At 37.5% G+C, this 27081-nt stretch overlaps 1 protein-coding gene across 5 annotated transcripts; it reads left to right on the forward strand.

The window, feature by feature from the left end:
* SLC35A5 (solute carrier family 35 member A5) lies at positions 1-25120 on the forward strand. 5 transcript variants are annotated; one of them, XM_065942940.1, is made up of 7 exons: positions 1-238; positions 1068-1213; positions 5997-6095; positions 7411-7544; positions 10184-10251; positions 17091-17871; positions 19275-25120. In XM_065942940.1, the coding sequence occupies exons 2-7, from the start codon at positions 1087-1089 to the stop codon at positions 19341-19343; spliced, it is 1278 nt and encodes a 425-aa protein (XP_065799012.1). In that variant the 5' UTR covers positions 1-238; positions 1068-1086; the 3' UTR covers positions 19344-25120. The 5 variants fall into 5 exon arrangements, with proteins under 5 accessions (XP_065799012.1, XP_065799014.1, XP_065799010.1 ...); XM_065942942.1 differs by lacking the exon at positions 1-238 and adding an exon at positions 314-484 and having other exon boundaries at positions 7414-7544; positions 17091-17251; XM_065942938.1 differs by lacking the exon at positions 1-238 and adding an exon at positions 330-484.
* Positions 25121-27081: the final 1961 nt, after the last annotated feature.

Here is a 27081-nt window from a genome sequence, read left to right on the forward strand (position 1 = left end):
GCGTGCCTGCGCAATGGGCGGCAGGTCCGCTCTCTCCGCGTCGGGTGGTTATTGTGTTTTTTGTTCCGGAATAGGAGGGTCTTGTCCAGAGGCCTATTCGCCTTTCTTTTCCTCCCATAGCTCCCTCGCCTATGGACCCTAAAAGCTGCCGCCGCTGCTGCTGTTGCTAAGCTAGACAGTTATCGTCTCAGCTCTAGGATGTGCGTTCTTCCACTAGAAGCTCTTCGAAGGGACCGAGGTAACCGCGCCTCCCCCGCGCCCGGGGCAAAGTGCGCGTGCGTTTGAGGGAAGGGCGCAGCAAACCAGATCCCTCTTGCGCATGTGTGACAAGAAGGAGTTCCTAGATGGAGAGAAATCTGCCCTTTCCGAGGAGGGGAGGTGTCTCTGGCCTCTGCAGGCTTAGGCCCGCTTGTGCTGTGGGTGTTGTCATTTTCAGCCCGTCTCCCATCAGTTTCCCAGGTCCTGTGCGCTGTCTTTATACTAGGTTAGTTTGGCCAAGTTAATTATCCTGTCTAGAGTTTAGTAGCCTTTATATATCGAAAGGCCTTAGAGTCATTGATCTTTAAGTCGTCTTCTACTTTCAACAGTAATTCAGTATAAATTAACAGTAGTGTTTCGGATATTTCCATTTGGCCTTTATGGCAATGAAATCTTTCCCAGCAAGCGCTTTTTCATCCGATGGAAAGACGCTACTGAGGAGAAAAATACAAATCTGAAATTATCTTCTAGAGCAAAGTTGCTCATAAGAATGAAAGTTAAAGCATTGTTTTTCTGCAGAATTCTGCAGTCCTGAAGCGCCCTTCTAAAGTGTCCAGGTTAGAGGGCAGCACTTCTAACCTGGCTCCTGTGTTTATTGTCGGAGTTCCCCCGTCCTATCAGAGATTTGATAAAATTGACTCTTTCATTTCATTTCCCCTGGTTTCTCTTGTACTCCTCAACTTTTGGTTTAGGTATAGCCATAGCTAGACACCTAAAAAAATTCTTTTTCTGTTCTTCACAATAAGTGGTACTTGTATTATGCTTAATCTGCCAGCATGGTTGCTCATGAATTTATTATTCTCTTTAAGGGAATTAGAAAACAGTGGAATGGAAAACAATTGTGCTCATCCCATGTTAAGCGCCTCGTCAGCAATGTATACATTCCTGCTGGGGGCCGTATTTATTACTTTAAGTTCAAGTCGCATCCTACTGGTAAAATATTCAGCTAATGAAGGTAAGTTAAATTTGGGATATGTATGGAGTACTTCCATCTAACTACACATTATCTTGTTTTTAGTTTCCTTGTGTATAAAATGGGGATAATACTCTTAAAAGTTGGTCACCATCTGGTGGCTCAGATGGTAAAGAATCTGCCTGCAATGTGGGAGACCCCAGTTCAGTCCCTAGGTGGCGAAGATTCCCTGGAGAGGAGAATGGTAACCCACTCCAGTGTTCTTGTCTGGAGAATTCCATAGACAAAGGAACCTGGTGGGCTACAATCCAGGGCTACAGTCCGTGGGGTCACAAAGAGTCTGACAGGACTGAGCAACTTTCACTTTCATCTTTAAAAGCCCTCTGCTTTATGTAAATGATAAAACATGTTTAAATATGATTCTTTAGTCTTGCATTCCTTACCAAGAAAAATTTTTGATGCTGAGTAAAATTTGGGTCAGTTAAGTACAGATCAAAACTTTTGCAGAACAGATCATAACATCTGACTGTTGATTCAGTCAGCAGGTGTTTCTGAGCCTATAGCAATATATAACTTATTTTGAAATAGACGGGAGATATATTTGGTCACCTGGCATTTGTAAGGTACTATTTTAATTACATTATCAGTGGAACAGCTTTGGTAAATATATACTCAAGAAATCTTTTATTATTACTGATGTAAAAATTTATATTTTAACAGCTTAATTCACACTGGGCTAAATGTTAGTATTAAGGTTCAAAATGCATAAGATGTAGACCTTATTCTCAAGAATTCACAGTTTATTAGTAGAGAAGTACATGTAAATGCATCAAGAAAATACAGTATAATTAGTGCAGTTCTATACCCAAAATGCAGAGGTAGTTTAGAGTAGAAGGTGATATATTCTGTCTGAGAGAGCATGATGTAGACTGCAAAGAGATCAGGGAATATTTCCCTGGTAAGGTGATAGTTGACCTACAAGAAGACAAGGTGAGCAAAGGTATTCAAAACAGAAGCAGCAGCCTGTAAAAATGGACAGATGTATCAGGAAGCAGGATGGATTGTGACAGCATGTCTTTCAGAATTACTGAGAAAAGATTTTAAGGACTTGGAGGAGAGGAGAAAGGAATGCTTGGCTAGAGAGGGCAGTAATGATCACATAGTTGAGGACTCCATAGGCCATGCTAAGGATCTGACACTTTAGGCTGTAGATTCTGGGGCACAGGGAGTACTTGGAGAACTGTAAACAGCTGGATAAAATGAGAAAGACTGTTATAATAGCTGGGTGAAGACAAGACTAAAGGAAAAGAGAAGTAGCCAGTTGGGGAGTTATTACAAATTCGAGCCATAGATGATGAAAACTAATGAAGGATTTTAAAGTGGGAATAGAGAAAAAAGGATCGATTCAAGAAATATTCTAAACATAGAGAACACAGGACTTGAAAATTCCCTGGTGGTCTGGTTTTAGGACTCCACTCTTTCACTGCACAGGGCCCTAGTTCAATCCCTGTTCAAGGGAACTAAGATCCTACAAGCTGTGTGGTGTGACCAAAAAAAGACAGGACTTGGAAAGTGTATTGAATGTGGAGATTGAAGGAGATGGAGTATTGGATAGCTCACTCAGAGATTTCTGGTTTAGATGCCCAATAGACTCATGATGCTCCCAACTGAGATGGAGACCAAGGAGGAGGAGAAGATTGGACAGGGCTCATAGAGATTAAAATTTTAGCTCTTGTACCACACATGAAGCCAGGAGCTGTGTCCTGCAATGTCTAGCACTTCACACATGTCAAGGAACTGCCGGTTTAGTGAATAAATAGAAGATAGTCATTCATGTGGATATATTTAGTGAGCATTAAATGTTCCAGAACATAGATTTGGAAACATTAATATTAAATTGACATTTAAGACTTGATGAGCAGAGGGCTTATTCAGGGTAAGCACACAGAATGAAAAAATAAGAGCCAAGGATAGAAATCTGAGGAATGCCAACAGTTAACAGGCATGCAAACACTCAGAAGGACCTTAAGAAGGAATTAGAAAGATGAGAGAACTAAATGCACATGACTTGTAGAAGGGAGTTTGAAAACAGGGAGAGAATTGCAGTATCAGGATAAGATAAGGATTAAAACCTGCCCTTTGCGATTATTAATTAGAAAGTCTAATCTCAGGGACTAGTTAGTTGGAGTACTGAGGTGTGATCAGAAACCGGACTGTTCAGGGACGAGATCTGAGTGGAAAGTGGATGTAATGGAGTTTTGGGGTTTTTTTTAAGTTGGTAATTTTGAGCATATTTGTAGGAGAGGAGAATAAGGCACTTAATAGAAAGACAAAGAAGATACACTGAAGCCAGAGGAAATACTTACTGTAGCAAAGCCCCTGAAGAGAAGGGAAGGTTTTAATGGGGAGAATGGATGAATAGTGAGGCCATGGCTGTCCTCTCTGGGACTGAAGAGAAACCAGTAAGGATGGGTGTTGTGTAGACAAGATTGTGAGTGTGGGCAGAAGGTGAGTGGAATGATACCGTGGCATGATTTTGAATCAGCCATGAGAGAAATGCAAGGAAAAAAACAAAAAACAAGAATGTGTTAAAGAGCAATGACAAGAGTTTGAAAGTTGTGGTCTGAGGCCCTCCATTTTTGTGTGTGCATGTATGCTCATGTATATCATGCCAGAGAATAATGCAAGTATTGTTGGAGAATAATAGAATGTGATTTCAATCTAGCTTTGAGCTCAGAAAAGGGAGGAAGAGACGTTCTTAGCTAAGCTTTTAATGATGGACAAAGTTTAAGAGACAGTTAAGTGCCTGTAGTACAGAACACTTAACTGCCAGGTATAGAAAGATGACTAACATGGTCCCTATCTTATTAGAAGCTTACATTTTAAGGGTAAGACATACAACATAAAAAAGAACCATAATGCAATGTTACAAGCACTGTTAAAAGATTTATAGGTAATTCCCTGAAAACTGGGTTCATCTCTTGGTGGATGTTGAACCAAAAGATACAACTAAGCCAAAGATCAGGAGAAGAAAGGATTTATTACTTGTAGCAGGTAAGAACACCAGAGAGCTTTCCCAGAGCAGTGTCTCCCCAAAAAGCAAAATTGGGGAAATTTTAAGTTAAGGTGCATTTTATGAAGGGGCTTGTCTTATTGACAGAATCCAGACTTTAGCTGACTGAAGTTGCAAGGGGCAGAAAAGGTCAACATCATCATCCCTTAGGTTATGGTTGATCTGGTGGGTGAACACTGCAGTCTCATTTTTACCATTGAAACTGAACTGGGAGTCTTTAAAACTGATATGGTTGAATATCTTATGAACTGATACCTTTACTAATGTCACTTTTCTCGACTGATAACAGTCTATTCCTACATTCTTTTGTTTCCATAAAATTCTTAATTATTGAGACCTGTTCAAAGATAAGCATTGTGGCCAAGTTTAGGTCACAAGATGACTTAAGCTAAAAATGGCATCTCTTATGTCAAGAGAGCCATGCCTGTTCTCTTTCTCCAGGGACCCCTGACTTCATCTGCTTACAGTAGCTACAGGATTGGAGATGAATAAAGGATTGATTATTCATGGGTTGAGAGGGCCAGGGAAAACCACAGAAAAGAGGAAGAAAGGATGTTCTGGGAAGAAAGAATGTTGAGTTGGCTTTTTTCCTTTCTACTTGGCCAGTTTGGGTTTTTCGTATGACAACCAAGGGAAACAAGCAAATATTTTTTAAAAAGTACATTCCTCAAAATAGTACTGGATAAAATTTATGTTTGTCCTTGGCAAAATTATACAACAAGTTGTTTGTAAGCATTTGGAAAACAGAAGTAACAGCTAAGTCAGTATATACTAACCAAATCGCATTTCCTAATTAGATTGACTTGTAAGTTGGGACATCTCTTACTAATGTGTCAGTGGATTTGGATATATCTGAGAGCATGTTTGTCCACCCCAGAGCCCTGGGCTAGTTGCCTCTTGCTTCAGGTTGCTTCCTTCTTGTGACCTCAACATCTGTTTGTCCCAAAGTGCCTAACAAATAATGTTTTCCATGTGGACAATCATATGAAACAGATAGGAAACCTCTGAGTTAGGGAATATCACAGAATGTATGTTGGTTTAAGCAAGGCACATAAGACACATAAGAGGAACCATGAGCTGGGTAATAATTCAGCTACGTAAGTTGACAGCTGGTTGATGAGCTGGGTAATAATTCAGCTACGTAAGTTGACAGCTGGTTGATGAATCAGGCCCTGATTGTTAATTAATAGTCCATTTAGAAGGTGGTCTCTAATGCCATACCACAAAGCTTTCTTTGCTGGTAGCCCTAGCCCCCTTGGCACATTTTTCAACAATTTGAATGAAAACATGAGAGATGTAGTTCTCAATTTCAAGGATAATAAAATACTGAGGTAGCGCTAACTAACACATTAGATGAATTGATTCAAACATCGGAAAGAACAAAGCCAACTGGATGAAATTTAATGTAACCAGTATTAAAATCTAACAATTAAGTTTAGAAACAACTCTAAATTATTAAATATTAGTGTATGTAAGCTAATATGAGTTTATGTAGGTTTCCCTGGTGGCTCAGTGGTAAAGAATTTGCCTGCCAGTACAGGAGATGCAGGTTCAATCCCTGGAAGATCCCCTGGAGAAGGAAATGGCAACCCACTCCAGTATTCTTGCCTGGGAAATTCCATGGACAGAGGAGCCTGGCAGGCTACAGTCCATGGAGTCACAAAAGGATCAGACACAACTGGGCAACTAAACAACAACAAGCATTATGTAGACCAAAATTTATAGTTAAAAAACATTTCTGTTTCATTTCAGAGAACAAATATGATTATCTTCCAACTACTGTGAATGTGTGCTCAGAACTGGTAAAGCTGGTTTTCTGTGCGCTTGTGTCATTCTGGGTTTTAAAGAAAGGTGAGTCTTGACATGATACTATATAACTGGTTAAAAACCAGAGAATCAAACAATTTTAGAACTGAAAGAAATGTTTTATGTCAGTTAGCCTAGCCCATTAATTGTATATATGAGGATGCTGAGATACAAATCGAAGTACGATTACCCATGTTTGGCAGGTAAGGAACAGGCTCAAACAAAGTGTGAGGTGGTGCTGGGTAGGAGGAGGCAGAGCTCCAACTCCAACCCACATGTCCTAGCGTCCTGTCCACTGCTCTGCCTCTTGACTTGTTCCTGTGGTAGGTCCCATAGGGAGTTAGTTTGTATTCAAGTTCAGGATCATCTAAATCACTGCTGTCTAACTTGATATGTAGCATACTGGACAGCAATCTGCATTTCATTTAGGGGAGGCAGCATACCACTTTGAAGTCAGAGAGACTATATTCTGGGGCAGATTATTTTACTTTTCTGAGTTCCAGTTTCATTAGTTATCAAATAGGGGTACTAATCCTTCCTTATATCTAAAGTAAGTAGCCTTTTGTTAATTCTCCAGTTACTGAACTTTACCTCTCCACTACTTTGGTTTGCCTTCCCACATCAGGTAAACAGAGAACTTAGACTGCTAAAAGCTTGCCCCAAAAGACGTCTTTTCATTTTTAAAAGTTTCAGTCTGTGTGACGTTTCTAGTTGGTAGAATACATTTCTTATCTCTTAAAATTTATACTAGGGCTTAAATATAAATTGACTTCTATTTTTCATTTTATTTTACATTCTCTGTTAAGTACCTTCCTAAGTTTTTGGAAACCTAGAGATAGGATAATAACTCATACTAGGACGAGTAAAAGTTAATTTTATCTATTCCCCTCTATTTAAGTTTTAGTCAGTATCTCCCTTTTGTGATTCCCTCCCCCCCTCTCCCCACATAGCCCCCCAGGGTAAAAAAATTTCAGCACGAATGATTGATTTTTCTTTCCACTTAAAAATTTTAACTGGTTGATCTCTTTTGGCTTTATGCTCAGAGTAGTAAGTGAAACCGTAAGGGTATTCTGAGTTGCATTCTTCAGTGATACATCTGTCTCAGGTTAGCAGAAATTAAGAAAATCGTAATTCCTAAGGTGTTGCTGATACCAGTGATGGGCACAGTGGTGGGGTGAAGAAAGACAGTAATGAAATCCTGTGTTGTTCTTGATTTCTCAAGACTAATAGTCACTTATGAAAGCAAGTTTGTTAAGCCTCTTTTAAAGAATTGTGTCAGAGGTCAATGTAAGTTACTTTCTCTAAAAGTTCGTGCATTCTTATCAAGGTCGTATATTTATTGCTGTATTTCTTTCTCTAGAAGATCATCAAAATAGAAAGTTGAGATGTGGTTCCTGGAAGGAATTCTTTAATTTCATGAAGTGGTCCATTCCTGCCTTTCTTTATTTCCTGGATAATTTGATTGTCTTCTATGTCCTTTCCTATCTTCAGCCTGTAAGTAAATAATGACAAAGAAAATAGCACTGAAAAGACAAGAAAAATGAATCCCAGAACTAACCTTTTCTCTTTTTTAATTGTTTACCTTACCTTTGTTAGTTTCTCATTGCCTCACTGACCTTCCTAAGGTTTTACCAGAATCATCTGAGCACAGCCAATCCATTTGCCAGACTCTCCTGCTGTGAAAGATAACTGTATTAAACTGTGCTGACTGATCTGAGGGAGCTGCTTCCTGATCCCTGAATCTAGAGCCATCTCTGTGTAACCTTAACCTATCTGCCTATTTTCTGAGCGATCCTGTGGTCACACACCTCTAATGCTAATCTCAATACCCAGGACTTCCAGTGTTCAACTCAGAAAATTATATTCTCAGTGCTCTTATATTTGTTTTAATGTGGTTTATATGTATTCTATTTGTATGATTTTCTTTTTGTGTTAGTCCTGTCATTTAACCAACAAGTTGTTTAAGGGTAGAGATTCTATCCTCCCAATCTAAATGCTATCCATAACTGATAATACCAGAAATGCTTCTTATCTCTTCTGGCATTCCCTGTGCCAATTTAGAGAGCCACTAGTAATCAAAATTAAACTTTGGTCTTCTGCTTTTGGAGCAGGAAGTGGCAACCCACTCCAGTATTCTTTGCCTGGAGAATTTCATAGATAGAGGAGCCTGACAGGCTACAGTCCATGGGGTCTCAAACAGTTGGACACAACTGAGTGATTAACACACGTTTCTGCTTTTACTTATTATTCATTTGGGATCACATATATGTTTTCCTCTCTCTAGTTTTATTTTATAAAATGAAGGTTTCTGTTGCTGCATTTAACAAAATGTGTTTTATTTTAAAGAGCAAATTCATTCATTTTGATTATAAGTAGGATTTCTGTTGACACTAATCCTGTATTTGAAGCCTCTTTAGGTAAAGCCAAATCAGTTTGAGAGTGGGGTGAAAAGGAGGGTTCAAGAAGGCACTGAGGTGGAGAACAGGAGTTTGATTCTTTTGCACAATTTAGAAGATTAGAACCAGGCAAAAACAAACTGCTCTATAAAAATAGAATAATGTTACCATACTAGCCCAAAGGTAGGGACCTGGGCCAGAGGAACACCTGAAGTTCCTTCACCTGTGATGCATTTTATTAGTAAGTGTTCATTGCATCTAAACTGTGTCCTCTTCTAAATTCTTTCACTTTTGTTTTTCAGATCTGAGAATTCCTGTACCCAACAAATAAGTTTTCACATTCAACAAGTATATGTTTGTCGTGTTTCGTTGGTGTCTAACAGACTATCTCTAAATTTATACTGCTTTGCTAAATCCCCAGTACTGAAGCAAGATTGCAGTTTCCTTTTCTTACAACTTATTGCTTTGCTCTTCCTTCCCGATCGCTTACAAACACAAATACTACAAAATAAATCCCCTGGCATTCATACTCTGTGTATTGCTGTGCCCAAGCCTAGTGGGAAAGAATTAGAGATGCATGGCAGTTTGGGGGCAAAGAGCTCTGATATTTTGTTTATTCTGTACTACTGCCTGGACAGAGTGGATACCAGTGCCCGAGGCCAGCTGGCTGTTTGATTGTGTATCTTTGCACTGCTGTTACTGTGACTGATCAGAGCCACCACTTTCCAACTTAGCAGCCACATAATTTTCTCATCTCCTCTTACTCACCTCCTAACCAGGGGTTCGCAAGCATTTATCTACAGAGAAAATCTTAAAATAATGGTTCCCATAAAAATGGAGTGGAAAAAGAGCAATGTTGTATTCTTGGAGTTTTTGCTAGTTTTTATTGGATTTACTCATTTCTCTCCTTCAGCTGTATATTAGTCATGTTTACTGGTTGTATAGATTGTGGAAACTCTTTAAGGTTTAATCAATGTAAAGTGACAAGGAAGGCAGTAGGACTTGTTTTTGAAAATAATTAACATTGTCAGATCCAGTTATGAAGATAGTGATTAATTTCATACTTTCTGGGCCAAAATGTTCATATATTCAGATTAATATTCTCATGTGCAATTTGACTAAATTCAGAGAAACAAACCTTTATAAAAATCTGGCTAGCACCTTTCTAATTTTTTCCCATTGTTCAGAACAATGGGAATAAATCCAAAGGACTGTCAAGTATGAGTTTGTAATGAATCACTGATATTGAATCACTATAGTTCAACCAAGTAAATTGATTTCATTTTAGAACATTAAACATGCCTAAAAACCTATACCTCTATCTTCGTAATGTATAAATGAGCCTAATAGTACTTGCCTTTTCTCTCTATCCGCAGAATCAGCGTTAAAAGACTATATAAATCTCTTTGAGAGCTTGAAAAAGTATGCTTTATGGTCATGGTAACCATTATTTCTGCACTTAAACCTTTAGAGTTTATAAGTATTTCCAGATCTGCTCATACAGATTATTGCTCAGGCATTTGCTGAACTTCAACACATTTTCAATTTGATCATATCTGCATAAATTCAACCAGCAATAAAAATAGAATTTAATCCTCTAGTGAAGTAGTTGCCCTAATAATCTCTCTGGGTTTTGACCAAAAAGCTTTTTTTGTCAGGTGAACTTGCACCAAGCTGGGAGATTTCTAAGGTCAGTGCTTTGTTTGGGTTGTAACTCTATCTTCTCTTTCTTTCTAGGCCATGGCTGTTATCTTCTCAAATTTTAGCATTATAACAACAGCTCTCCTATTCAGGATAGTGCTGAAGTAAGTAACTTGTTGTGAAAGCATATATCATACTTTAAAGTGGCACCGCCTTGTTTCAGATGATATACCCTCTGGAATCCCAAGGCTGGGATTTTATTGCTAATTGGCTTTGTGTATTGGGCAGGTTGTCTAACCCATCTGAAAAGCAGCTACAGTGTTAGCATGCGATTCAGTGTTTGAAATGTTTTTCCTTAGCATCTCAAAAAAAGAGACGAATGACTGTATTTTAATTATTTTAGTTTTTAGTGCCAGATTTTCAACAAAGAATTCATTAGCCTTTTTTTTTTTTTTAAACAGAATCTCTGTACATTAATAGGGAACCAAGAAGTTCCTAAAATAATGTGTCTGTTATTTGAAGTTTGGAGATGATAAAAAGTGACAAATTGCCTTTATTAAAGTCCTTGAGATAAGTATGTTATTTAAGCTCTAACTGGCAGAGGATTTGCAACAAGTTTAAATAGGCTCTGCTGCAAAGCAAAGGCCAGAATGTCCTAAGGTGATATAGGATCTAGGTACTTACTCCGGTTTAATTTGTTGTTTAATGATGGTGGTGATGATGGAAAATAAAATAACTTTTTGTTATATTTGTTGTGATTGTTTTAATTTTACATTCACTTTCTGTTTTTAATTTCTTTCTCAGTGTACTGTGACAGAGTGTTTTCATGATTGATGTGCACAGAAGGATGAAAGACTTGGTACATAGGCACTCAGCAGTTATTTGTGGAATCCCTTGATGCATTCAGTTTAGAAATTGTATGATATTCTTGAAAGATTTTCTTTTACCTTGAGAAAGCATTCAGTTTAATGGTTGATATAAGATATGGGGAAAAAATGAACATAGCATTTCAACCAATTTAAATGTTAGAGTAACTGAAATTTGCTTTTGCATCACTTTCTTCATTTATGAATTGTGAGAATAATTCAGTCCAACTAGTAAGTAAAGAATGCTATTATCTATGGTGAAATAGACCACCAGCCCAGGTGGGATGCATGAGTCAAGTGCTCGGGCCTGGTGCACTGGGAGGACCCTGAGGAGTCGGGTGGAGAGGGAGGTGGGAGGGGGGATCGGGATGGGGAATACGTGTAACTATATGGCTGATTCATGTCAATGTATGACAAAACCCACTGAAATGTTGTGAAGTGATTGGCCTCCAACTAATAAAATAATATTAAAAAAAAAAAAAAAAGAATGCTAATCCAAAAACATTTTATAGTCTTTAAAATCAGCATGAATGTCACTTAGTAGGATAAAAGTTGGCTTCTGAGGAGACATATGTAAGCAGTTATATTTTTATATTGATTCCTGTGATAAAATTGAGATTCATTTCCGTAAAGGAAAAATTATTGGCTCTGACACACAAAAAGGCTCACTATTAGGGGAACAGTGGTTTAAAAAACATGCATTTTTTGTTCTGTTTGAGGGTTTTTTTACCTTTGAGTTAAAAAAATGTTTTTTCCTATGAAATGACAGTTTATGAGTATGCGTGGTGTTACTATGTAATGCATAAGTATTATGCCAAAATTACATTAATTTAAAACTGATTTTACCAAAGAGAAGGTTAAAAGTATGTCATTGCCTGACTTGAGATTGGCCAGTAGCTCTAGCTGTGCCCAGAGTTGGTTGGTTGTTATTTTTAGTGACTCCAGAGCATGAGCAGGGCCATAGGCAGAGGTGAGGGCCACTTGGAAAAGCACTGCCCAGGGTGCCCTGACTGCCATGTGGGCAGCTATACGGGGAGGCTGTCCATCAGGCAGTCCAGAAAACCCTAAGGCCTCCACAGGGCCTCTCCACCCTGTTTTAACTTAATCCCATAAGGACCCCTAATGGTAGGTTCAGTTAGACTGGGTCTGCGTGGAGCCTGGAGCCACTAAGCATTTTGCAGCCTTTGAGCAGCTCCCCTTGGCTGCAGAGGAGGGAGTCTAGGTGAATAGGTTGGGGGTAGAGAGGTAAACAACATTATGAACTATAGTTCAAACTTTTAATAAAATTCAAAGCAGTAATATTGATTCTTAGGCATTTTGTTTACTTTGTTGTTAGTATCTTTGGTTTTTTTTAAGCTTTATATTTTGTATTGGGGTATAGCTGATTAACAGTGTTATGATAGTTTCAGGTGGACAGCAAAGGGACTCAGCCATACATAGTATGTGTATCCATTCTTCCCCAAATCTCTCTCCCATCCAGGCTATACAGTAGGTCCTTGTTGGTTATCCATTTTAAATATGGCAGTGTGTACATGTCCATCCCAAACTCCCTAGTATCCGTTCACTCTATTCTTTCCTTCTGCAACTGTAAGTTCATTCTCTAAGTTTGTGAATATCTCTTTGTTTTGAATACTTAGAAGTTACTTGGATTAAAGAAACAATAAATTGCTCCATTTTTATTATTTCCAGGAGCTTTAATTTAGTTCCCAGAGTGGGTCTTAGTTTGAGTAATTCACAAATCAGCCCTGAAGTTACTTGGAATAGTAGAGCTAAAATATGATAATAAATCTAATAATATATTTTATGGAAATACCTTTTAAGTATTACCTGTTAATGCATTTTAAAATCAACCTTGTTCTGTTTTGATCTTTTTGTTGGTGGTAATGTATGTTGCTTGTTTTCCCCTATGTAACTTAATTTTTGTGACTCTTTGATGGTCTTTTGTGATAAAATTTTGACCTAAAAATAGTTTGTTTTTCACAAGTTTTTAATTTTTTTTGCCATAAATAACTCATTTAGAATATTGAAGATCTTGTCTTATACTTGATTCTGGCAAAGCCATCAAATACCTTTCCCATACAGATAAAGAGTATAAAGGCTATACAGGTAGAAAAAAAAATAAGTCCAATGACTAATGCAGGAATTTACTTGCAAGAGTTTGAAAGTGAGAAAAACAAAAATGCCACTATCAAAATGTCTTATTCTAAACCCCATGTGATGCATAGATTCCCTCTTTGAAGTATAATGATTCAAAGTGGAAATATGACGAGCATGCCTCAAAGCCCCATTGCTTTGCTCTTAAGGCTTGGCAGAGTTGTATAATCTTGTTTGCTAGGCTTTAGGGAATAATACTTCAACCTGAACATCGAGATTTGGGAACAGAACCAGGAACAGCACTTACTTTTACCTAAAGAATGTATATGAGTTTCTCTGATTTCTTCAAAGGGCAGGGAAAAAAATTATTAAAAAACACATTTTGAAACTTTGATGGGTATCTTGGAAGTTGTGGTAAACTTTACTTTCAGAAGTAGCAGGAGAAACAAAAGTGCCACTCAGTAATATAAGCATTTCCCCAAAACCATTCATTCACATGATAAATATTTTCTATAATTTCTCATGATAAATATGTCCCTGGTCATCCTCTGTGCTAATTAGAAAGGTTTGATGTATAGTTTCTTGAAAAAAGTTTTTTTCCACTTAAATATTTTCTTGCTCTGCCTTGGTTTACCACCAAATATGGTGTGTATATGTATGTACATATATATATACACTTTAGAAAATTTAACTTAAGATATGTGAATTTCCATTCATCATTCCTTTGATGAAGAGCTAAGGCCTTTCCTTTGTGTGTGCCTGGGATTTGCCGATGGGGTTGCTTGAACCTACAGTACATTACACATCATCCATGGTTTTCCAGTTCCAATTTCTTTAAAGTGGAACAAGCCTTAAAAATATTTTTTAGTAGATTCTTTATTATTCATTCCCCAATCTTAAAACTAACTCACCTGCACCTAATTTAAAGGCAGTTTTTTTTTTTTTAAATCTTGTGATTTGCCTTTATTCTTCTTAAAACTTTCAACTTAGTTTTCATAAAAATAGCAATCCTTTTCTTTCACACATAATTTATGGTTTCTATAATCAGTAAAATATATGATTAGAATAATGAGCTCACCTGGCTAAAACACATTTTGGAACGGACACTTTTTTTGAACAAAAAGTTCACTTGGGAGGAGAGGCCCTCAGGTTCAGCAAGCAGCCTTCCAGCCAGAAGCGTTCAGCTCCGCACATCAATCTGAATGTTTCACAGAGCAGTGGAGAGGTCAATTGAGTGTCACTGTTGTTCTGTTTCTAAGTTGTGTCTGACTCTGCAACCCCATGGACTGCAGCACGCCAATCTTCCCTGTCCTTCACTATCTCCGTGAGTTTGCTCAAACTCATGTCCATTGAGTTGGTGATACCATCCAATCATCTTATCCTCTGTTGCTCGCTTCTCCTCCTGCCCTCAATCTTTCCCAGCATCAGAGTCTTTTCCAGTGAGTCGGCGTTTTGCTCAGGTGAGGTGCCAAAAGTATTGGAGCTTCAGCTTCTGCATGAATCCATCCCCTAAACTGAGGAGCACTCTTCTGTGCATAATCAGTCATCATTTCTAACAGCACAGATTCTCAGCTCACTTTACAGAGTAACTTACTGTTATATTTTCTTTGCTGAAAATCTATTTTCAGCCTAGTACTTAGTAATTTTTAACCTTCCCCAGAACATTCTTGAATGAGTAATTATTTGTAGTAGGTACCATTTAGCTTGTATAAGGCTTTACTTTCTTAGGTTCTTTTTCCTCAGTGTCAATATTAGTGAAAATCTATAGCTTCTAAAGGACCTGTAGAGTATTATCATTGCCTCTTTTATCTTGATGCATAGTGATTGCTTATATGATGATTCTTATAAATTGAGCACCTCATCTGTGTCTTTTCAATTTCCATCATCACATTAGCTTTCTACCACTAAAGGTATACCACTTGCACCTTCAGAAATGTAAGTGACTAGTTAACAGTTTCTGACCTCATGAAGTAGGACTATGCTAGTCCAATCACTGAGTGCTAGATCTGGTTGTTTGAAAGTGTCTGCACAAGAAGACATATGATATCATGCTCAGATGGTGCTGCTTTTGAGACTGTGTAGTTAGTTAGCAGTTTCACAGCATGAAACTCTGTGGACACATTGGTGAGGTCACACGTATTCCCATATAGGCATACTGGGTATTCAGAATTGTATTGATACATGAGACGTGCATTGGTCCAGGAGGAGGACTTAACAAAACCATGACTCTGACTGCTTCATTGCTCTCATGAATACATGACCTTAGGGATGTCAGTTAACCTCTGAGAACCATTTCCTGCCCTAGAACAAACTGCCTGATCCATGGTAGGTGCTGAACGAATGCTCCAAAATGCTTACTTCTAGTTCTCACCTGTTGCTTTACACGTCTGCCTTTGTTTATGTTGCTCTATTCTTGGTATCCCTCTTCTTCATCTGACTGACTGATCTTCAAACTTGAAGATGTTGTCACCTCCAGAACCTCCTTGACTGTTCCCACCTGACTGCCATCCTCCTCTTTCCTTAGTCAATGTACATTCTTTTAGCCTTTGCATAGACTTTTGCCTCTGCCTGGATATATCACCAACTGTCTTTTCACATGACAAGCTTAAGTTTATTTTTCATCTTTCGGCTTAAGTGTCATCTCTTCTTCAAAGCAATACCTGATTCTGTTTACAGACTCAAGTGTTCCTTCCTCAATGTACCCTAGTTGTTCAGTGTATCACATGTCACACAAGATTATTGTCATCATTTAGGTATGACTTTCCCTATTAAAGTGTAAATTTGTAGAGAATGGAGACCAAGTCTTTTTCTGTTTGCAGAATGCCTGGCACATAGTTGCTAATCGTGAAATGTCTGTTAAGCTGAATTCAGAAAATGAAATAATAATCATTACATCCTCTTTTTCTCAAAATGTGTTATTGGACAAAGTAGATACTTTGTCAGCTGAAACACTAAAATATATATATATATTTTATATATATTTATATATATACAAATATATTTTTATATATATATATATATATTGTTAACTTGTCTTATCCAACAGTAGTTTGGGGTGTAATACCTTGTGATGAGGCTATGGATCAGGGAGCTAGCTTCCTCCTTAAATCATTTCTGGATCATGAATACTTTTGAAAATATGACAGAACTTTGAAGGGTCTCCTGGAGAGGGTAGGGAAGGCCAGAAATTCACCTATGTATTATAGAACCTTTGGCACACACTATAAGAATTCACAGAAAAGTTCATGACGTTTTCTTCTGATTCATGGAAACTATATTAAGAATTCCTGTTTTAACGTACTTCATTCCCAGATAAAAAGTGACTGTACCAAACAACTAAGATCAGCTCTCAAGGTAGAAGGGAGACTTGGTTAATAAACATATAGGTTAGAAGGAAATTTACAATGTGAAGATCCCCTGAAGGAGGAAATGGCAATTCACTCCAGTAATCTTGCCTGGAAGATTCCATGGACAGAGGAGCCTAGGGGAGGTTGCAAAAGAGTCGGACATGACTGAGTGATTAAACAACAACTAGGAGAAATGACAATGACAACCCACTCCAGTACTCTTGCCTGGAAAATCCCATGGACGGAGGAACCTGGTAGGCTGCAGGCCATGGGGTCGCTAAGAGTCGGACATGACTGAGCAACTTCACTTTCATTTTCACTTTCATGCATTGGAGAAGGAAATGGCAGCCCACTCCAGTGTTCTTGCCTGGAGAATCCCAGGGATGGGGGAGCCTTGTGGGCTGCCGTCTATGGGGTTGCACAGAGTCGGACATGACTGAAGTGACTTAGCAGCAGCAGGAGAAATGACTGGATGGTGTCAAGGGATAATTACTCTAAAAAGTGAATAAAAATAACAAGTTCAAGAAGCAGACTCACCCAACAGATTTCCTTTGAACTTGAATTGTAGAGAATTCTAGCAAAAATGGTGTGGTTCAGGCAACCAAGTACTCAAGTAATTGAGTTTTCAGTAGAAACAGTTGTTGTGGGAGGGGGGAAAATGAGTAATTAAAAATTTCCTTTTTCATCTTTGAACAGGAGGCATCTAAACGGGATACAGTGGGCTTCCCTCCTGATTCTGTTTTTGTCTATTGTGGCCCTCACTTCTGGGACTGAGACCTCACAGCATAGCCTGGCAGGACATGGATTTCATCATGACGCCCTCTTCAGCCCATCCAATTCCTGTCTTCTCTTCAGAAGTGAGTGTCCCAGGAAAGACAATTGCACAGCAAAGGAGTGGACATTTTCTGAAGCTCAGTGGAACATGACGGCCAGAGTTTTCAGTCACATCCGTCTTGGCTTGGGTCATGTTCTTATTATAGTTCAGTGTTTTATTTCTTCGATGGCCAATATCTATAATGAAAAGATACTGAAGGAAGGGAACCAACTCACCGAAAGCATTTTCGTACAGAACAGCAAACTGTATTTCTTTGGCGTTCTTTTCAATGGACTGACCCTGTTCCTTCAGAGCAGTAACCGTGATCAAATTAAGAATTGTGGGATTTTTTATGGCCACAATGCATTTTCAGTAGCCCTTATTTTTGTGACTGCATTCCAGGGCCTCTCGGTGGCCTTTATTCTGAAGTTCCTGGATAACATGTTCCATGTCTTGATGGCACAGGTCACCACTGTCGTCATCACAACGGTGTCTGTTTTGGTCTTTGACTTCAGACCCTCCCTGGAGTTTTTCTTAGAAGCCCCATCAGTTCTTCTCTCAATACTTATTTACAATGCCAGCAATCCTCAAGGTGTGGAATGTGTACCTAGGAAGGAAAGGATTCGGGATCTAAGTGGCACTCTTTGGGAGCGCTCCAGTGGGGTAAGTTTGTGAGGATGCTGCTGCTTCCCAAATTCAAAGCAGGGTTATACGAGAAAAGAAATAGATCAGGGCTGTTTTATCACAGGGCATATCTGATCTCTGTGAGTTTAAAAAATCGTTCAACATTTGTTGGACTCCTTCTGTGTAAGGACTCATGATAATACTATAAGGGGTTGAAAAAAATTATAAATCAGAGTGCCAAGGGCCTTATACATTAGCTGTATCATAGAATATTGTAGAGTCATAAAGCCAGAGATGCTTCATAGGTTATCTTATCTAGTCTCCATAGTTTTACAATGAAGAAACAGACTCCGAGAGGCTTACTGGGTGACAGATAGTAAGTGAAAGAACTTGTAACAAACCCATGAGGTCTGACTCCTTATCTGTTCGTTACCCTTATCGCTTCACCATAGTTGAGGATAAACGCTTTGTTTATAAGAAAAGTTGATCTTTAACATTAGTAAGTCTTGTTAAATGTATCACTAAATTGAAAGCCTGACTCCTTCTATTTCTTGGTAGTTACTCATAAACCAGAGTGTGCCTGAAGGACATGCCTTGTTTATCTCACTAAGAAAGTGGTCCCCAAAAGGATCTCTGCACATTAACCAAAACTGTTTTCTAGAAAAGTACATATGCAGTTATTCTGAATATTCTTCTAAGTGCTTATAATTGTTTTAGGAAGGTCTGCCAGTCATACTATTAGCAAATAAATAGTGATCTTTTGGAGGCTGAAGTTAGGAGTTAGATATTTGTTTAAATAAAACATGAGATAGAGTTGTCTATCTTGGTTTAAATTTATAGTTCTCATGAACACATGAGATAGTTCGCACAATGAATGTACTTCATGTGATAGTTCATACAGTGAACATTTTACTCTGAGAAAGTTAGCCTATTGGTTATTAAGAGTTCATGGCAGAGCTTCCCTCATTAATGCCTCTTAAGTGATGATACGACAGATTCTTAAGATGGAAAAACTAGAAGCCTGCTCTGATCTTAGTCAGAGTATAGATTTATAAATTCTGTGTTCTTTTCCAAAAGTCTAATAACACCATTTGCCCTACTTTTTTAGGTAAAAGAAAATGAATTTAGGTAACACCACCTAGTTTATACCTATCTCTGCAACCTTTAGTCATTTCCCTTCAAGACCAGCAGAGGGCGCCCTTTACTTTGCTCTTGTTAACTTTGAAATTCAGATATATTGACGTGCATTCCAATTTTTATGATCTCATTATATGTCTAAAATTAGCTTTCCAAGAATAAGTATTTCATTTCATTTAGCCAGACTATAGTTTAATTAAATAAAATCCATGATTTTTTAGTAAGGGTTATCATTAGTAATCATTAAAAATGGAGCATTTCTAGTTTTGTCCTAATTAATTACTGATTTCATGTTTCATTTTTAGGATGGAGAAGAACTGGAAAGACTTACCAAACCCAAGAGTGATATTGAATCAGATGAAGATACTTTCTAAGTGGTACCCAAATAGTTGGCAGCTCTCACAAACATTTTCACTATGTGTTATAACTATCTTTTCACTTTGATAAACCAAGAACATTTCTAAAGCATAAAACTCTTTGCATATATCTAACCATTCCCCAAATAATTCCAACCAAAGCTTAGAGGACCTAAAGGCTGAAAAGTTGTAAAGAACTTACATAAGTAATAGTATGGAGACTGCATTAATGACGTGATACTTAGTACATTGAGGGCTTACCGGGTGACACAGTGATGAAGAATCCATTAGAGGAGATGCAGGTTCGATCCCAGGGTTGAGAAGATCCCCAGGAGTAGGAAATGGCAACTTGCTTCAGTATTCTTGCCTGGACAATTCTTTGGACAGAGGAGCCAGGTAGGCTATAGTTCATGGGGTCTCAAAAGAGTCAGACGTGACTGACACCCAAACACTTAGTAAGTCAAGATATATTTGCAGATTATTTTCCTCTTCCACCATTCAGAAAAAAGCTTGTGATAATCATGTTAGCTTTACCCTATAAGTATACAAATAGAGATCAGTTTGCTAGATACTCATAATTGTGTAGTTCTGCTCTGCATGCCATAATCTTCCCTTTTTTATCATTATAAATATCATTTAGGTTGTCCTTTGAATTTTGAGGTCATGGAGATAGTCATTTTGTAATTGAAAAGCAATGTGACTCTTGCTAAAAAATTTGCTTGGAAGGCCACAACATTGATTTGAGAATAATGTAGTCTATGCTAAATATTTTGCCAAAGAAACAAAATTTTCAACAAAAATCTCAGAATTTTAATTTTTAGGAATTTTCAGGGAATTTTATTTATTATCCTTTGATGTTTTTCTATACAAAAAAGCTTCAATTTAGGTGAAAGTTGGTTTCCAGTCCTCAGTTATCACTTGTATTTTACATCAGTTAAACCAGCTGTGATGGGTTTTTTCTCCACAGTTTGAGCATGTCACTTTTGGATTATTCTATTTCAGAGAATTAATAAGCCACTTTTATTAGTTATTAAATAGAAGTTATGATTATTATATGTATTTATAGCATATTGTGTTCCTAAAGGTTAAGACACTGGCTTCAGATCATGCCAGACTGTTGGTAAAACTATTGCCGAAGAGTTCCTTTTAAGAGAGCCCCTTTGCAAACAAATGACTCTTACTGAAATATGAATAGTGTTACTCTAAAAAGAAGAAGGCTAGTCATAAATAAAGCACTTTATAGTAACTTATTTCACACTTAAACTGCATGGTATTTTTAGAAGTATATTTGCATGCATCCGATTGAGTCTATGAGTTAGAAAAGTCAGGTGATAAGTAATTTAAAAATGAGGAAACAAATGATTTGCCCAAGACTGTACAGCTGGATGGCAATAGGATAAGAGCTGACTTCAGCTAATAGGCCTGTGTGTTTACAGAGTACTATACTGTAAATATGAGCTTTATGGTGTCTTTTCATACAGTTTGTATGTCTTTTTCCCCCTAATTTTCATGCAGATAAATATAAGATAATACTATTAATACATCTGTGATAGCCAGAATAATATGAATGGCAAGAGTTGGTGGAAATTTATAAATAAAATAATTATTAAACCCTTACCTTGTGTTGCCACTTTGTCATATGAGGTGGAATACAGCGTATCTTTAATTTCAAAACTTTTAAAACTTTCTCTTTCTGGAGCTCTTGACTTCTGAGAATAACAAAATTCTTGCCTTAGTCATAGGTTTTCCATCAGAGTACTGTGAGCAGGTAGATTACCTTATTATGGCAGTTCATTTTAAAGGCAAAGAAAATCAGCTCTAGGAAGACCTCACTTTGAAGAAATATAGCTTACAAAACATACTTATGAGACAGATAAAATTACAACAATATTATTTGTGAAGGTATTGACTACAGAATATATTAAATAGCAGATTCCACTAATTTGTATAGATTGATTTTCTCATTTACAGTTACTTTTTTTCACCCTCCTTTTTAGGAAAGCATTGCTTGCCTAAAGTAAGGTTTACTTGTGCTAACTTACAAATTAGAAGGAAGGAGCTGGAAGTAAATAAAATGCGAAGTTCTGATGTGGATGCACTGGAGTATAGTTGACCCCTCAACACAGGTTTAACCTGCACGGGTCCACTTACATGCAGATGTTTTTTTTCCAATAAATATGGTACTATATGATCACTGGTTGGTTGAATCCTCAGCTATATAACTAAAGATATGAAGGGCAGGCTGTAGGACTTGAGCGTCCTCAGATTTTGGTATCCTCAGTGGGTCCTGGAACAAATCCCTCACAGATACCAAGGGACACCTGTATTTTGTGGGTGCTACTGTTTTAATAATAAGAGAATAATTCTCTTTGTACCTTCGTAAGGTAAGGTACGAAGCCTAGAAACCACACCCTATTGTCTTGGATGTTCCTATGTCAAGTGCATTATGTGAGAAGAACAATGGTCATGTGGAAGAAGTAACTTCTTTTCTGCTCTAAAGAACGAGTTATAGGGTAGTGCTTATTCTCTCCTTATAAGAAGACTCTTCTAACAAATGATACTTTCCAACAATGGAGAAGGCCCTCCTGAAGAGTGGTAGAGAGGAGTAGTAAACTCTATCACTGAAGTGTTAAGGAGAGATTGTATCAACCAGATGATTCAGAAGCAATTCTGCCATTAGTATAGAAGTTGGACTAAGTTATTTCCAAAGTCCTTTCCTATTTTTAGATACTCTTCCAAGCAGTTATGACCTGCAACTAATGCGCTGAATCTTGTCTCTCCATAGTTTTTGAATAGCCTTCAGCTGGACCACAAGTATGTCCTGCATTGACCTGACTCCAGCTCTGTCACTGGTCCTAGGATCAAACTTCTATCCAGGAATGCACCTAATCCTAAGGGGAAGCAGGGTGTGGCCATTGGTTGTAGAGGGAAAGATGGCTTAGACCCAGGATCCCAAATCCTTGGCCAGCTGTGTCCTGCTGCCAGAGGTTTTCAAGGTCCATATGCAAAGGAGACTCTAAGGAAAGAGTTTCTTGTTTATAACGAAGGCTTTTTGTAGAAAGTCTGAATCCTCATGGGGAAGCAACAGCTTGGAACTGAGTTAGACCGTGTATGACTGGCAGGGAATCCTGCTCTTCTACAGGCCCAGCCTTGACCCAAAACATACCAGATCCTCTTTGGCAACCTCTCCTTTTACTTAAGTCCTGATTTTTCTTCCAAACTCTTACCGTTCTTGTATGGAGCAGAGGCAGAAAAAGTCAAACCCAAAGGAAAGAGAGTTGTTTTCCTTTTCTAAAGCCTAGAGCAAGCTTTCTGAAATTGGGTAATATATTTGTTGCTGTTATTTAGTCACTAAGCCATGTCTGACTCTGCAACCCGTGAATGGTAGCCCACCAACCTCCTCTTGTCCATGGAATTTGGAGTGGGTTGCCATTTCCTTCTTCAGTAGCTCTATCTGTCCCAGAGATCGAACCTAGGTCTCCTGCATTGGCAGGTGGAGTCTTTACCACTGAGTCCCCAGGGAAACCCCTGATAATAAATATCCCTCCTTTAAAATATCACAGATCTCAAGAGTTGGCCGTTTTCTACTTTACTATAAATGCACACAAACATAAAGTATAGGCTTCTTGCTTATAGCTTTTATATGAAAACAGAACACTTAAAGAATAAAGCTATAAATTAACCAGTAAATTTTCAATTCAAATAGCTTAGTGAGAAGGTGCCATTTTGCTCAGATGAACTCAATGATAAGCTCCCTAACAAATCTGTGGAATTTCTGTCCTCACTTGTTGTTTTACTTGCTTCATGCGCCATCCTGTCTCTGCCAAGATAGCTGAAACCTGCTGACAATGCTGGTAATGCATTTAATCCTGCTGTGATTTATCAATCCATGTCCCCAGCAATCCCATACGGATGTGGTGTGGGTCGAGCTGCCAACTCCCATTGCCCACAATGCCCTGGAAAGATTTTAAAAACGTCAGCTTTATGTGTTCCCTGAAACTTTGAAAGAGCGTGCCAATAAAATCGCCGAGGCTTGGCACTTTTTTGACAAGTCCTTTTTTCCCCACAGTGTTCTTTGTTTCATCTCATCCTCTCCTTGATTCACTCGATCATTTATATTTTAACCATCTAGGTTTTCAAATTTATTTACGTAGGAATTTATGAATCATTCTCATAATTCTTTTCATTTCCTTTTTAACTCTAGTTCTATATTCTTTCTTATTTTTGACTGTTTGAATAGTGTCTTTTGTCTTTTTAAAAAATAGATTAATGAGCAGTTTCTAAGTAATTTTTACTTTATTAAAGTTTATTATGAAAAAAAAGATATGACACTTCACAAAAAAATAAAGTTTATTATGCCCTGCTTTTCTAAAGTTTAATTTGTTGTTTTTCCATCTTATCTACTTCAAATGAATTTATTTTCTTTCTTGCTTAATGAACCTGTTTATAACTAGTAGAAAAATTCCCTGGAGTAAGTAGACTCTAGCCCAAAGACTTTAAAATTGTCATTATTTTTCTAATTTTGTTTTGAGTCAAGAGCAGTGTCATTGAGGATTTTATTCATACTTTTGTTAATTTCTAGTTTTTTATACACCTGGTTGGAAGGTGAGATCTATACTCTTCCTGTTATTTGCATATTTTATTGAATTTTTTATTGTTGTTTGACTTATCCTTTGTGTAAAAACCTTTTTGAGAAAGTTGATACTGGTTTTATATTTTATGCCAATTTGAAAGTTTCTTGTCGTTTTGATTTGCATTTCTCTGATAATGAGTGATGTTGAGCATCTTTTCATGTGTTTGTTAGCCATCTGTATGTCTTCTTTGGAGAAATGTCTGTTTAGTTCTTTGGCCCATTTTTTGATTGGGTCATTTATTTTTCTGGAATTGAGCTGCAGCAATGCAAATCAAAACTACAATGAGGTACCATTACACGCAGTCAGGATGGCTGCTATCCAAAAGTCTACAAGCAATAAATGCTGGAGAGGGTGTGGAGAAAAGGGAACCCTCTTACACTGTTGGTGGGAATGCAAACTAGTACAGCCGCTATGGAGAACATTGTGGAGATTTCTTAAAAAACTGGAAATAGAACTGCCATATGACCCAGCAATCCCACTTCTGGGCATACACACCGAGGAAACCAGATCTGAAAGAGACACGTGCACCCCAATGTTCATCGCAGCACTGTTTATAACAGCCAGGACACGGAAGCAACCTAGATGCCCATCAGCAGATGCATGGATAAGGAAGCTGTGGTACATATACACCAAGGAATATTACTCAGCCATTAAAAAGAATTCATTTGAATCAGTTCTAATGAGATGGATAAAACGAGCCCATTATACAGAGTGAAGTAAGCCAGAAAGATAAAGACCAACACAGTATACTAACGCATATATATGGAATTTAGAAAGATGGTAACAGTAACTCTATATGCAAAACAGAAAAAGAGACACAGATGTACAGAACAGACTTTTGGACTCTGTGGGAGAAGGCAAGGGTGGGATGTTTAGAGAGAACAGCATCAAAATATGTATATTATCAAGGGTGAAACAGATCACCAGCCCAGGTTGGATGCATGAGACAAGTGCTCAGGGCTGGTGCACTGGAAAGACCCAGAGGTATCGGGTGGAGAGGGAGGTGGGAGGGGGGATCGGGATGGGGAATACATGTAAATCCATGGCTGATTTATGTCAAAGTATGGCAAAAACCCACTACAATATTGTAAAGTAATTAGCCTCCAACTAATAAAAATAAATGGAAAAAAAATAAAAACTAAAAAAAAAAAAGAAATTGAAGTATAGTGTCTGTACAATGTTCTATGTTACAGGTGTACAGTACAGTGATTCACAGTTTTTAAAGGTTATGCTCCATTTATAGTCATTGTAAATACTGGCTATATTCCCTGTGCTGTGTGATATATCCTTGTAGCTTGTTTATTTTATACAGACTACAAAAGTAGTTTGTACATTTTCATCCCTTACCCTGATTGTGCCCCTCCCCACTTCCTCTCCCCACTGCTCTCTATTAATTTGTTGTTTCTATCTGTGACTCTGTTTTGTTATATTCATTAACTTGTTTTATTTTTAAAATTCCACATATAAATGATATCATACAGTAAAAAAAAGTTTCTTGTTATATTTTAGATGTACTCAACTTACACTTCTAGTCTGTTTCGTTGCTAGTATTTACTTTTATATTTTTAAAAAGCAAACTTCGAACTTTACATTTATAAAAATATTTCAACCTCAAAATATGGTCGTTGACTCCTTTCATTGAAAAATGTGGAACTTAGGTTATTGCATTTCCTTCCAACTTCCAATTTTTCTTAATAAGCTCTGAGAATTTTATCCAGATCCACCATAGTGTATTTCATCTATTCTAGGACTCATATGTTTTCATATTACAATCTTTGAAGTTGGTGTGTGCTAAGCAATGACATGTTAATGTAGCTGCTGCCTCCTGGCAGTAAGGATGAAGTTGTTTTTGCTTGCACAAGCTGGCATTTGGCATGGGCATACAACTTCTTGATATTTCAGTCAACAAACCACTTAAAGACCATTTGAGGAGAGAATAGGAATCCTGGTTGTTGTCTGAACACCTTTTGTGATACCTCCTGGTAAGATCAAGAGCATATCAGCATCAAATTTTACAGAATGAGTGTCAATATGTTGGAAGAAGATCCTGGAGACAGCAAAGAAACTCTCTTAAAATGCGTTAGCATCATCACATCTCTCAATGGTGCAGGGAATTATCTGCCTGGAAAACCTCAGACATCTACAACTCTGAGCATCAAGAAGTGATTCAAGAGATTCAGACTGGAAGATGTTTTAACAATAGTTTAATTTATTTAACTTGTAGTTTCCTTTTTTATGCAATCAGAAAATGCTACATGAGAAATACAAAGTATTTAAGACTCTTTAAACAAGATAAAAAAGGAAAATTTTAAATGACTGGAAAGTAATATATTAAACTAAAAGTGTTTCTTAGCATGACACAAAATGGTAGTGCCTCTTAGACTTGAATTGTCACGGATATGATGAAATTCGGAAGTTCTTTTTAAATGTTTTATTATGTACCTTTCCTTTCAAGAATTAATAGTTTGCCTTCTAGTTTATAACTCTAATTATCATAGCTAATTAAACTTTATTTGTTCATGATATAACTTGCACATTCATAGCTTTTAAATGCCAATTCATCCCAATAGCTGGGAGATGTCTTAAAATAGATTTTTCTCTTCTGAGAGTGTCTTTGATACACTTCCTGAGGTTTTTTATTTCTTCATTTTTTAGTGTCTAATAGCTAGTTAACTAACTGCAGTTTTTTTCTAGTCATATTACTACTTAAAGAGGTTTTGCATTTTTATTACTTTCTATAACTATTTAATATAAATGATGGCTTATCTGAAAAATCATTCTTGTCACCTTTTTTTATTAGAAATCTTTTTTTTTTTATCATTTAGTGTTGCCAAGAAGTTGTTTCCCTGCTATATTATGTATGTATGTATATAGTCTTCCCAGTTGGCTCCGTGATTAAAAAAAAATCTGCCTATCAATTCAGGAGACGTGGCTTTGATCCCTGGATTGGGAAGATTTATGTGATAAATGCAAAGTCTTTAAGATTCTGGAGAAGTCTTAAAGAGGATCCCCTGGAGAAGGAAATGGCAACCCACTCTTGTATTCTTGCCTGGAAAATTCCATGGACAGAGAATCTGTGGGCTACAGTCTATGAGTTGCAAAGAGTTGGACACGACTAAGCA

Source organism: Muntiacus reevesi, chromosome 8, assembly GCF_963930625.1.
Source record: "Muntiacus reevesi chromosome 8, mMunRee1.1, whole genome shotgun sequence".
Lineage (NCBI taxonomy): Eukaryota > Metazoa > Chordata > Mammalia > Artiodactyla > Cervidae > Muntiacus > Muntiacus reevesi.